The sequence below is a fragment of the Phoenix dactylifera genome, chromosome 12, assembly GCF_051530095.1.
Source record: "Phoenix dactylifera cultivar Ajwa chromosome 12, Ajwa_hap1_PhDact_Kaust_v1.1, whole genome shotgun sequence".
Classification (NCBI taxonomy): Eukaryota; Viridiplantae; Streptophyta; class Magnoliopsida; order Arecales; family Arecaceae; genus Phoenix; species Phoenix dactylifera.
The window spans coordinates 5,170,906-5,184,729 of NC_143201.1; the positions used below are offsets into that span (position 1 = coordinate 5,170,906).

The 13,824-nt window shown below is 37.4% G+C and overlaps 1 protein-coding gene across 2 annotated transcripts; it reads left to right on the top strand.

The window, feature by feature from the left end:
- The first annotated feature begins 4,396 nt into the window (after positions 1-4,396).
- LOC148700363 (serine carboxypeptidase II-3-like) lies at positions 4,397-10,947 on the top strand. Of its 2 annotated transcripts, XM_008801987.6 has the most exons (8): positions 4,397-5,110; positions 5,200-5,307; positions 5,414-5,676; positions 5,792-6,052; positions 6,133-6,251; positions 9,231-9,323; positions 9,428-9,533; positions 10,544-10,947. In XM_008801987.6, the coding sequence occupies exons 1-8, from the start codon at positions 4,708-4,710 to the stop codon at positions 10,685-10,687; spliced, it is 1,497 nt and encodes a 498-aa protein (XP_008800209.4). In that variant the 5' UTR covers positions 4,397-4,707; the 3' UTR covers positions 10,688-10,947. The 2 variants fall into 2 exon arrangements, with proteins under 2 accessions (XP_008800209.4, XP_088565105.2); XM_088708979.2 differs by lacking the exon at positions 10,544-10,947 and having other exon boundaries at positions 4,474-5,110; positions 9,428-10,537.
- The last annotated feature ends 2,877 nt before the right edge of the window (positions 10,948-13,824 follow it).

The window sequence follows — 13,824 nt, forward strand, 5'->3', positions numbered from 1 at the left end:
GCATTACGATAAAAAAAAAGAAGCAATAAGCATATCAATATGAATTCTTAGAAGTTCTATAAACATGTACATGTAATAAATACTCTAATAAATAAATTCTTAAAAAAGATTAATAAAAAAGATCTATATTTTAAAACAGAAAATTCTAGAAACATGTTGGTCTATATCTTCTCATGACCTCGAAACCAAATTCTCTCTCTCACTCTCTCTCTCTCTCTCAAATACATATATGAATATTAATAGATTTTAATTTCATTGTTTTTTGTAAAGATTTTTATGATTGTTGGATAGGATTAAATACATGACATAGTATTTATTTTAGGATTTTGATGAGATTAGAGACTTCCCAATAATATATATATATATATATATATATATATATATATATATATATATATATATATATATATATATATATAATATTTTTTTCTAAATACGATTGACATATTACTGTGTAATGAAACAAAAAATTAGATGCAGTGGGCCAAAATACACCAAGGAAGTTTTCTCCGTGGAGGTGCCGAGGCCTCTACCAATTCCAATTGGATCTGCCCTATTCCCATCACGTTTATATGGAGACGAAGTGGAAAGTGAGCCTTAAAAGCTCTGTAATGACTTTGGATCTCACCCAAAAGGGCTAAATTCTAACACACATCCAAATCCCATCTCGTAGGACACGGCTCCATGGCGAGGTCTTGAAACGCTAGTCCTAATACAAGCCTCAATCTCACCACAAAAGTGACATGGTGGCACATCTCATAAAGGATGTGCCCACTATCTAATCCCACGACATCACAGAAAGGCTTATCCTATTGCATGCCTTAATCTCGCCAAACATGGAACACAGCCTCACATCCCATAGAGCATGATCCAATGACAAAATATGCAAGGTCTCTCATTAATTAAAAGAGTTGAAATAGATTAGACATGCCATGGCCTGAACGTGGTTCATTTAGTGAATGATTTAAGCCAAATTAACCCATTTACGATCCAAAGACATTTCTCTTGGGATAGGGGTTATTTCCTTTGATAACTACAAAATCTAGTGGTGTTATTTCTAGACTTTCCTAACCGTACAAGAGTTCTACAGTAGCACTTTCAAGTTCTTTTGGTTTAATATTTTCATCATATGTTAATATGCCCAAATTAAATTTTTATCCAAACAGTGAAGTTGCCCATTATCTTGCACTTGAAAATTTCATTATTCCTTTTTCAATTTAATTCAACAACTCATGATGCTACCAAAGCTACATCTCTAATTCATCAGTCTTGCTATATCCATTGTCTGTCCACGTCTCAAGCAGCACAGTTGCAATATGCCAACAAGTTTGTAAAGAACATAATTGTATTGGGATTAAGTGCATAGAATTTTGCTATTAATGGGTGTGTGACCCCCTGTCTTTCTATTTAATTTTGATTACTGTACCTGTAAGACAAGCACACAGCATGCCCAAGGTTACATGTTGACGAAAAATACAATTTAATTAGCAAGATGGCCGAACACTCTTCCTCTATGGCTTTGCTTCCAACCATCTTTCTCTCTTTGAGAACTTGTGGATAGAACGACTAGAGACTTATCAAATTGGTCTCAAAGATTTTCGAGAAAACCTAACCCATTTCTCTCTTTCCCTTCTTCGAGTTTCATTCTTGCGAACATACATTTCAGATAGATATTTAACGCGTTAGCTATAGACACCGCATAGATTGATACATACAGCACCTGATATCCATCATTTACGGTTAAGGCTGATAGAAACTCTACTTTTAGGATCTGACTCCTGCTGGACTCGGTCTGCCAGTGAATTTTGAGTAGGTTCCAAACGAAACGTGACTCAGAAGAGGAAACGGAGACGTCATAAATTCATACCTCTACTTCTAATAAGGAACTCTGGGGCCTAAGAAACTCCACTCCTTATTGCCCCTGTTGAAATACTTGGGGAAGAAGAGAAAAATAAGAGAATTGGGTTTCTGCCTGTCTATTACAATATATATGAATAGCTTTTATATAGAATTAAGAGGCTGACAAAATTTCGTAAGGCCAACTAAGTTTGGCATAATCAATCACAAATCAATCAAAGTGAAATTTGGTAAGGCCGACTAAGTTTGGCACAATCAATCACAAATCAATCATGATTCTAATCAATCACATAATTTTAACATCCTCCTTCAAACTCAAGGTGGTAAAGTGGACACCAACTACTTGAGTTTGGAAACAAGATATCGAAAGATGCCAAGAAGATGAGCTTTGGTGAAGACGTCTGCAAGCTGCTTAGCCATGAAAGCTAAATCACGAATGTACTAGATCAAGAGTAGGAGTAGAAGCTGCTGGAGTTTGGAGTGAGACCGGGCCTGCCAAGTTTATCTTCGCTAAGCTTCTGACGGTATGGTTTGATGCGCTGCTGCTGGGGTTTGGAGCAAAACTGCGCCTACTAAGTTTACCCACCAAACTTCTGACGGTACGATTTGATGCCCTTTTGCTGAAATTTGGAGCGAGACCGTGCCTGCCAAGTTTATCCACCAAGCTTCAGATGGTATGGTTTAATGCGTTGCTGTTGGGGTTTAGCGCGAGACTGTGCCTACCAAGTTTATCCGCCAAGTTTCTGACGGTACAGTTTGGCGCGTTACTGATGGAGTTTGGAGCGAGACTGTGCCTGCTAAGTTTATCTGTCAAGCTTGTAATGATATGATTTGATGCGTTGCTGCTGGGTTACCACTCGTGTTCCTTGAGGAAAAGGAAGGAGCATGAAGAGGAGAGGAGGAGATGGATTCCGGCTAAGTAAAAGGCTGGTAAGGAAGCGAACAGATGGTTTAATATAAAGAGGATGAAAGAGTTCGTGAGAGAGAGAAGAGTTTTGTATAGTTTTAATATAGAGAGGACAATTTAATGGAAGAGAGAGAGTGAACGGGTCAAAAAAATTTAATGGAAGGCTCGGAGTACGACAAAAAGTTGAATACGAGAAGTTTAATAGAGAGTGAAAGCACCCACGACAGCCCAACATTTTTTTTTTATTTAGAGTGAAAAAAATAATACAAAAATAATACAAAAAATAATTAAAGAAAAAAAAAAGAAAGAATACTAGAATCTTAAGGCTGCAAATGGGCCGGGTTGACCCGAGACCCGACCCGGCCCGACTCACGTAGACCCGATCCGATCCCGAATTTTAGGACCTGCGGGTCCGGATCGGATCCTAAAATTGGACCCGAATCATTTTCTGGATCGGATCTGGGTTTACCGAACGGATCCGATCCGATCCGAATGGATCCGAAGAGAGAAAAAGAGAGAGGAAAAAAGCAAAAGAGAATTTTTTTTTTTTTTTTTGTATGGGTCGTGGCACTATTGATCTGTCAGGATTCTCTCTCGGTCTATTATACTGTTGATACCTCTGGGCCGTGTCTCGGTAGCTGGCTTTTCTTTTTTTTTTTCGGTTTTTTGGTTTCTGTTTTTTTTTTAACTTTTACAGGAAGGAAGTGAGGGAACACCGAACTGAATATGGGTCATGTGCCAGTTTTCTGCAATGGAATTGGATTTTGGAAGAAGGTCTGGGATTTTTTTTGTGAGAGGGGAGCTGGGAGACACCAAGTTCCATCCAATCAGTCACATGGACAAAAAGTAGTGTGATATGAAATTTGGCTTGTAGACCGACTTAGTTAGTAAGTCGGGGTCATCTGTTCTGGCTGGAGCTCAATTGCAAGTCTTTCAAGTCATGGGTCACCCAGCACCTCATAATTATGATATGACCAAATTAGATTTGCCTAAATTCTTTTTCAAAAATACAAAAAAATTGATCCGATTCGGATCCCAACTCGAACCCGATCCGACCCGGACCCAACTCGAACCCGATCCGGACCCAACTCGAACCCGAGCCGATCTTCAACCGGGTCGGGTCTGGATCCAAAATTAGGACCCGAACAAAAAACCGGATCGGATCGGGGTCACCCAGGACCCGACCCGACCCGACCCATTTGCACCCCTAAATCTCAATGAGAAGGAGGGCTTTGAAAGCCACCGAGGTTGGAGCCCGAGCTACATCCCCCTCCAAACGAGGCAGAAAAAACAGAGAATCTATGAGCGACAACGACCACAGAACAGAACGGCGGAAGAGAGGACGGCAGCAAGTTACGTGATCAATGGCTAGAGAAAAAAAAGAGAATTATATTTTACTTATCTAATATAATGTATACGAACAGTTTTTATATAGAATTAGGATGCTGGCGAAATTTGGTAAGATCGACTAAATTTAGTATAATCAATCATAAATCAATCAAGACGAAATTTAGTAAGATGAACAAAATTTGGCACAATCAAATATAAATTAATATTTTAACAGCCCCATCCGTGGGTTCCACCCGCCTGCCTGCGCATTTTCTCGGGCAAACTCGTAAGTGGCCACGTTGTTGAGAACTTGTGATACACGGGATTGAAAACCTGCACCACCAGTTTAAAGACAAAAGACTTCCAGAAGAACTTGTGGTACATGCGATTCAATATCTATTCTTCTTTTTTTTTTTTTTTTTGACTACTAGGACGACACGCATGGACCACACAAAAGTTTTGAATTATATATACATAACCTGCTTGGGGGCTTGTAAACGTTCGAAGACTCAAAACTTTACTCAGTGATGGTTGAATGTGAAGAAAGCTAATAGACTATACGTAGACGATCGAAATCCAAAGAGAAACAAGGAACCGAGAGTGAGAGAAGAAGGATGATGGGGAGAATGTTCTTGTGCTTGTTGCTGTGCTTCTTAGCCAGTATAGCGACAGGTGACGCTATGGGAGGCCGAGGCCAAGCAACAAGGCAGGGAGATGCCCTCAACAAGCTCTACTTCGATGCCTTCAAGTTAAAGAGAACACCAGCAGCTGCCAATGCTTCTCCTTATGCCACCACTCTTTTCTCCGATCTGTCGTCGAAAACTTATCCTCAGCAGGGGTTGAAGGAGAGTGACAAGATCATCAAGTTGCCTGGCCAGCCTGAAGGCGTGGATTTTGATCAGTATGGAGGCTACGTCACGGTTGACATGGAAGCCGGCAGAGCCCTCTTCTACTACTTCGCCGAGGCTGCATCTGCGGATCCTTCTTCCAGGCCGCTGGTTCTCTGGCTCAATGGAGGTGAATAGCCAAAAGATCAGTTGTATCATTTATGAACAACCTTGCATGATAGGAATATCTAATCGTCTTCTTTCTTTTGATGTTATCAGGGCCGGGTTGCTCGTCACTCGGATACGGAGCGATGGAGGAGCTAGGACCCTTTCGCGTCATGAGCGACGGCAAGACGCTCTTCAGAAATCCATATGCATGGAATAGAGGTCTTTTTGTTTGTTTTTTAAGGATTCAGATTTAGTTTTGTTTACCTTCGCTATCTTTTGCTGTAATAACTCACATGGTTCGTGATATATTGTTTGGGTGTTGCAGTGGCTAATGTGCTGTTCTTGGAGAGCCCAGCTGGTGTTGGCTTCTCCTACTCCAACACCACCTCCGACTACGGCAATAGCGGGGACAGCAAGACAGCCAAGGATGCCTACGTGTTTCTTGTGAACTGGATGGAGAGATTCCCAGAATACAAAGGAAGGGATTTCTATATAGCAGGGGAGAGCTATGGGGGCCACTATGTCCCCCAGCTCGCTCATACCATACTCCAACACAAGAACTCAATCATCAACCTTAGAGGCATCATGGTATCCAGCTTCAATTATTATAGCTTCTTGTCGTGTCTTAATATGAAGGGAGTCTGATCATGTTCTATATATTAATCTTGTTGCACTTACTGAAATTGAGATTGGACAATCCTAGATTGGCAATGGAGTGATCAACGATGAAACAGACAACGAGGGGATGTTTGACTATTTCTGGACTCATGCACTGATCTCAGATGAGGCCATTAATGGAATCCACAACTACTGCAACTTCTCACCCAATGCCAGTAGCCAGCCACAGCAATGCCAACAGGCGATGGACGTTGCCTCTCAGTCAATCGGAACGATCGATGTCTACAACATCTATGCTCCCCTCTGCACTTCCCCCGGCATCACTCCTTCTCCTAAGAGATACTCGGTTTGTTGCCACTTCTTCTCATATTCTTAAATTTACCAGTCAAGGTTTGTTGAGGGACTTCTACGTTGTGAATGATCCAGATTAAAAATTTCGACCCATGCACTGATGACTACGTGAGTGCATATCTCAACACTGCTGAAGTACAAGAAGCTCTTCATGCCAATGTCACCAAACTCAACTACACTTGGTCTGGTTGCAGGTATGCCCCCATTCCACCTTGTCCAAATTAATGTGTTCATTGACAGGAATAATATTCAATTAAGATCCTTATTAGATTAAAATATAGTTTAATTGGGTGTGCCTAAAGTTGCCATTGCAACTCAAAAGGAGTGGACCATTATCACCAAGTATGAGGCCTAGGTCTTGTACTATAGGTTGTTTTGATTGTAGCCGCCCTACGTAATTGCAACATCATGCTGAGGGAAGCAAATGGGACGTGTCCATAGCCCATAGGGTGGTTAAATGACACACAAATCCAATAGCTCGCGTTGCATGTAGCTATGTATATATGGCTAAGCTAGGGGAGCTGATCCAAATAGCCCCACCACAAATCATGGTGCCTCCACTCATGTTCTAATGTGGTTGACGCAGGCCATCCAATGGATTTATTGCTCCTCCTTAGCTCAAGTGGTGTATATCAATTTCCTATTTTGTAAACAATCCTATGTCACAAACTCACAGTAGATTGAAATGGGAGATGACAGAAGGAAAGAAACAGTGAGTGCGGATCTAGGTGGAGATTCCTCTTGTCCTCACCGGTCATACATTAATCCTTTGGTTCGAGACAAGAGAGCGCATGAAGCCAGCCGGCCAAGTTCCATGAAATATATGATAGATATATACCACTGTCCCGGCCCAATCAACACTTGCTAATGGAATCTACACAAGACTTTTGGGGTCATCTTGTGTCCCCATTCTCGATCGCTAGCTAATCCATCCAAGCTTGTAGGTGAGTAGGTGAGAAGCACATGCCAATGCGAGAATGATGTAACTAAAAGAGTGGTTGAATTTTCTTCTTCTGCAAGTCTTGCAAGGCCATATGACTTGTCAACCACTTGCTTTTGCTTGATATATATCTTTGGTTGCAAAGCAATCAACATTGTGACATTTGTGGGGCATGTGTCTTTGAACCACTCAACATTAATCATTCCTGCCTTTTCTTCTGAATAAGCAATGCCATCTCGTAGAATTGCCGGCCAGCAAAAATCAAGTTTAATGGAAGTTTTCAGTCTACTTCGGCCTGGCCTTTGAAACTCGGAAAGTGTATTATGGAGTATGGACGGTGTTTTAGGGCTTAGATAATGAACTGACTTGTGGAATATTTCCAATTTTAAAAAAAAAATTAATTCATTGAATTCCTGGTCATGTCATTGGTTTTATTATCTTCTATGTCAATGATTAAAATTGATTAAGCTACTACTTATGTATCATGGAGTATGGACCGGTGTTTTAGAGCTCAGATGATTATTGATTATCTTCTATGCCTTGACCCAACAAAGAAAATTGATTAAACTAGTTCATTTCCCACAATAACACTAGGGATTAGTTTTTCTGATTTGGTTTGTGCAATGCTATATATGGTAACTCAGTAAAATCACTCCAAAAAAAAAAAAAGTCATTCAACTATTTTGCACTGTTCATTTGCTTCATCACACAGAATAAGTTACATAATGCCAATTCAAAGGGAGCAATAAGAATTCAACACACCAGCTGAGTGACTCTTGAGTTACATAAATAAGTTACTAAACCATTTCTGATTTCATATATAATTGTTATTAGAACTTGTACGTGCATTCTAGCCTAAATAATATCCTTACAATTATGACAATCAAGGTTCTGTCCATTTTAATTTTATATTATAGAAGTTTAACTTAATAGTTAATTAGTTTCATAGCAATCACTAGTTGCTTCATCTAAGTCATCAATATGCAAGAATATCAAGAAAGCCAAGTTTCTAAGTTTCTATATACCAGCACCGAACCGTGTCAAAGTTGGTAGGCCTTCTTGTCTACAATCCTTGGTGGAGCTGGGTTCCACGCTTGTCAAAAGTTCTGTATCTATGATTGTGTGGAATGGTATCCTTCAACGGTGGAGGAAAAGAAAACAACAAACTGGTGTCCAATAGCTTCATAAAGTACTTCAGTTTTTTAACGTGATGCACTTCTCTGCTCTAAGTTAAGTCCCTACCGTGACGTCTCGTATACTCTCTTTATTATTTCTTAAAGATTGGGCATCCATTATTGTCTCGATGATTAAACATATAAAGGCCCTTTCGACAATGAGACCTACCACCTTCCATTCAAAAAAAGACAATGAGACCTACCACCTTCTTCATATCCAAAGGAGTTCTCTTCCCAAATATTATTTGTGCACTTACCAACTCATTTTCCCCTTTAGTTGGTTTTCAAACATCACATATTTGCACTAGTTATCGTTTTAAAAGTTTAGGAGAACATGATGAAATGAACTTCATGAGCCAACGTTAACGTTGGTAATATTGCCACCGCAAGTGCAACCTAACCTATACCTTCACCTCTTTCCCCTTTTAGGAAAAAATAAGCATAAACTTCATGTGCATGACTAAGATCGGAAGATATATAAAGGAGGTTATTTTGACTGTGGTTCATTTGTTCCACAATCTAAAATAAATTGGTTTCTGAGAAGGTAGGAATAATTAAATGGCATGTTATGAAACCTAGAATCACAGTTAGAATTGCCATTACTTGCTAAGGACTACATTTCCTCATTTATGTATAATGGCTTTATGTTCTAGTAAAAGTATATATATAGTTACATGGGGAAAAGTTTTAATAACAAGTAGTTACTAGGTCAAAGAAAAATTTATCAATGATGCATAATATAAAAATGAAGTATGTGCATTATTTTGCTTGAGGGTCATAATAGAGGGAGTATTTCATTTTATTACAATTGCAAGTTATTGTTGAACTTTCTTATAATAACACAGTTTTTATATGGGCATACATGTAGCAGTTAATATTTGTTAAAATTTTTTGATATTTTTTCAATTGTCACCCAAGTTTAGTTTAATTACAAGTTATCATTTGTGTAGAGTTATGGACATGAGGGTGATACTTACCTTTTAAGTTTCTTTTTTTTTTTTTTGAAGTTTTAAGATCACATCATTTAATGCTTTTTAACCCATCAAGTTATGATGCAGCCAAGTGATAACACAATGGACAGATAGACCTTATACAGTCTTACCACTTATCAAGGAATGCATGGCTAATGATGTACGGGTTTTGGTATATAGGTAATATTGAAGTTGTTAGTATATTCTAAAATTTTAAAATATTTTTTGAAATAATAATGATAATTACATAATTATTGTAAATAAGTTTCTATATTCAAATATAGTGGAGATGTTGATGGAAGGGTTCCTGTCACTTCATCGAGATATTCTCTCAATCAACTAAATCTTCGTGTGAAAACTCAATGGAAATCATGGCTCATCGAAAATGAGGTAAATTTTTTATCTTATATGGGTCATCTATTAAATCAACATTATTCCTTTGCATTTTACCTATATATAGAAACACATGTAATTTTCAAAGAAAAAGGAAGAAAAGAAGTGATTAAAGCAATGTTATGTATGCATTGTCATACCATGATTCTCATCATAAAACTTAAATATTATATGTGGAATCACAACTAACATAAATTCTTGTAATTGACAACCTTATTTTTTAGTTGTATATCCTCCAAAAGTCCTCTTCAAACGCAATGTCATTTCATTCTTTCACTATTTTTTTAATTTGTTATCTTGAAGAGGAATATAACATCTTGGCACCTCCTCTTCATTCTCTCTATAATGTAATTTAAAATCTACTATCTAATTTTCTTCTTGTTCTAATTATGAAATTATAAATATTTTATAACCCTTGAACTTTTTTTAGTGTTTCATTTAGAAATAAAAAAAAAGATATTCCAACAAACATTCTCCATATTCTTCAAAACTTAGGATGATGGCTCTATTATAGAATCTAAGAAAGAAATTTTGATAAAAATAGATGGATTTATCTATTGAGGACAAAGTCAATGATTGATAATTCTATTAAGAAAAATAATTTTAAAGCCTCATAGAATAACTCCAGTTTTTCTAATTTATGAGAGGCCTATTAAGCAATAGCTAAACCACATCATTTCTTTTCTCCCTGTGTCAAATTTCTCCATGTCCATCTTAAGTCTAATGACTTTGGTCCTACTATTTTATATTTGTTGTTATAGAATTAACATGTGCTTATAATGAATTTTGGAATCATTTAATCTTGTATCTTCTCTTCAAAAAATATCACATAATTCAATTGTTAATTAAGAAGATCCTATACAAATGTCACTGAGAACTCTGAAACTAAATAGTAGACCTCAATTCTTTTCATGGAATTCAATATTCATTCAATATTTAAACTGCTTTTGGGAAACTTTACTAACTTCTCTCTGTCTTTCTTTTTTAAACAAAAATATTACAAACAGGTTGGTGGATATAGTGTTGTTTATGATGGTAACTTAACATTTGCCACTGTTAGAGGAGCAGGACATGAGGTTCCGAGCTACCAAGCACTTCGAGCACTTGTTCTTGCCAAGTTTTTCCTTGATAGAAAGCCGCTTCCTTCTTGAAACTGGTTTAATTTAAATTTATCCATTTTTTGGATATAGATGGAAGGGGACTTAGTTTCTTGGTCTCAAGTATTTCAACCACAAATTCAGTTATATCTTTAGCTATTTATCTATTAATACTAAAAGCATGTAGTGATCTAGTTGTCTTTCTCTCTTGAACAAATGAAAGTTCTATTATCAAGTACAAACAAAAATGTGGAACCATTAATTAATGCATTCATTTGGAAAAAATGGTTAATCGAAGGCCCTTCATATTTCTATATTTAAGTACATTGAATCAAAATTTTTCCTGCTTTCTATGTATGTGTGTGTGTGTGTGAATTTAGTGATACATGTATCAAAATTCTAAAATTATGTTAGGCCTACTTGAATAGATTGTGAAGCCAAAATCAAAGAATTTAATTTATGCCATTAGAGATTTTCTTTAATTTTTTTTTTTTTTACATGGCAAGAAAAATTGAATCAAGGCTTTTGGACTCATAAGTGGCCATCAATTGCCTCCCTCACTTTCTCCTCTTCTTACATCTCCCTTCCCTTTATAGGAACTATAATATGATCTCTTTGCCCTCTCATTATTAGTGAGCTGAATTGTTCAACAAACACTTTGTTCATTCACGAATGTGTATCAAATATATCAAGTATTTATAAAGCTTGTGAATAATACAGAAATCGATGAGGGCAAGAGGTTTGAGGCTTTGCAGTTGAGACATGGGCACAACTAGCATGCCACATGCATGAAAAATAGTGTAGACAATTTTGTCTTTCAATCAACTAGGTATTAAATAATTGGGTATTGCTACGGTGCTTATTTTCTTTATTTTTCAAAAGATAGGATTCATCTTAGCCATTTGTTTTCAATGGTTATAGTAGAAAATTTACTCGTTACAAATATCATCCAGTTACCCTCTCACTTTGAACCCCCCCCTCCCCTCCTCTCTCTAACTTGATGTAATCCCATCTCCCATGACTCCCTTTTATCAATACGAGGCCCCTATGCCTCTGAAGTGGAAAGCATTGAACTAGAGAGGGTGTGGACAGAAGTCTAGAGATGTCTCCATCTTTTTGACAATATGCTCATTCTAATGGCCTCATCAGTGGGGAAGGGTGACGGAATGTGGTGAAGGATTTCATTTGAAAATTGGTTAATTCTGTCGATACCAATAGATGGCCACGGATCATTTCCACGGTGGCTTAGAGAGGCGCCCAGGGGCTCTCGGATCTATTTTGATGTCATATAGTATAACCAAGCTTGCGGGAGAGAAATTCTTACTTAGCTCAACAATCTAATAATCGACGAGGACAACTAAAAGATGATGCCTTATTGGAATCATATCATCCATGAGTGCAAGAGATGGTTTGGTTTTTGGCTTGTTCTCAGCTATTTTTAAGGACGAGATCTTATAGAGGATGGAATGAAAGATACTTTACCTTGGGGAGTATATCCTAGATTTGAAAATAGGATCTGCTCTTCTTCTCTAGTCTCTATTAGTCCCAAATGAAATAAAATAGATTAAATTTAAAAATAAAATAAAGTCCATTGATCTTAAAGCAAACTTCCCCACACAGTTCAAGTTCCTTCCTCTTCCGTATCCACAGTATTTATTTGAGGGATCTATGATGGGAGTGGGAAGGTCTAGGTTGGAGATGAAATGGGCACTAGGTGATTTTCATAAAGAAGGGATTGGGAGCAAAAGGATTTATATCATACATAGCTCCTTCCTGCCAAGCTCTTGTCATTACTCGAGAGAATCCTTCAAACAACACACAACTAGAATATACACGACCAGCTTTGTTTTTCTTTTTTTACAAAATTAAAGGATAGGTCTCCTGGATAGACATGGCTTGCATTGCAAAATACCATAAAGCATAGTCAAATGCACATTTGAAGATTAAACTATTAACTCGACTACAATAGATGTTATTGCATCTGTGTAACTCTATGGGGATAGTTTGTAGTAGAAAATTAATATTGCTATCATCTTCAAAGGACCTTGGCAAATTGGCGGAGATTTCAACATAATGAAGCCTTCATTCAATATAAGAGGTAGTCCACAACCGGTAAAAGATACTCTTGCTTTCATGGATTTGATCTCTACGACTCAGTTAGTGTATATTGATCTCAAAGGTTATAACTTTACTTGATGTGAGATTTCAACATAATAGAGCCTTCATTCGATAGAAGAGGTAGGCCACAATCGGTAAAACATGCTCTTGCTTTCATAGATTTGATCTCTGTTATTCAATTAATGGATATTGATCTCAAAGGTCGTGACTTTACTTGATATAATGGAAGGGACCACCTTTCTGTGTGAGACTGAACAGGTATTTATTTTCACCAAAATGGGATGATCTTTTTACAATGTCCATACAAAGAGTCTTGCCTACTCCTATCTTAGATCATGTTCTGATTATGCTTAATTGTGATATTAAATTCATGCATCTATGAATCTTTGAATTTGACACTTGGCAGATGAACGAAAAAGGTTGGACAATACTGTAATTGGTTCTTAGTAGAAAATTTGAGGGTGTCAAAATACTACAGCCATGCGGGTTGAAAATCTCCAAAAGCTCCATGTCTCTCTTAAAAAATGATCAAAAGTCAGGATGAATGCCATCAAAGAGAATAAAGAGAGGTTGATTCATGATATCAGTATGGTTGACAAGGAAAAAGAAGTATTGGATTTGTCCCCCCTTGAAGTGAATACCAAGAAGATATTAAAACAATCTTTGCATGAAATTTATGGAAGGGAAAAACTTTATTGGAGGCAAAGATCTAGAGTTACTTGTTTCAAGGAAGGTCACAGAAATACTATCTTTCTTCACAAAATTGCTTTTGGGAGGAGGAGAAGAGGTCACATGTCGTTACTAGAGGGCAATGGTTTAGACTACTCGAATAATGACAAGATTGCCTTACTTTTGCACCAATTTTATTATCTCTCTTTGGCTCCTTTCAAACTTTGAATCTGTCAATTAGTTGGAACCTTTTTTTATGGCATCCCTTCAGTTGATTTGAGATCCTTGGTTGATGATTTCTCAGAGGATGAAATTAAAAATGCAGTGTTTTTCCTTAGGTGGCTCAAAGGTTCCCAGGATGTGTTTTTCTTTCACTTATTTAAGAGGTATTGGAATCTACTGAA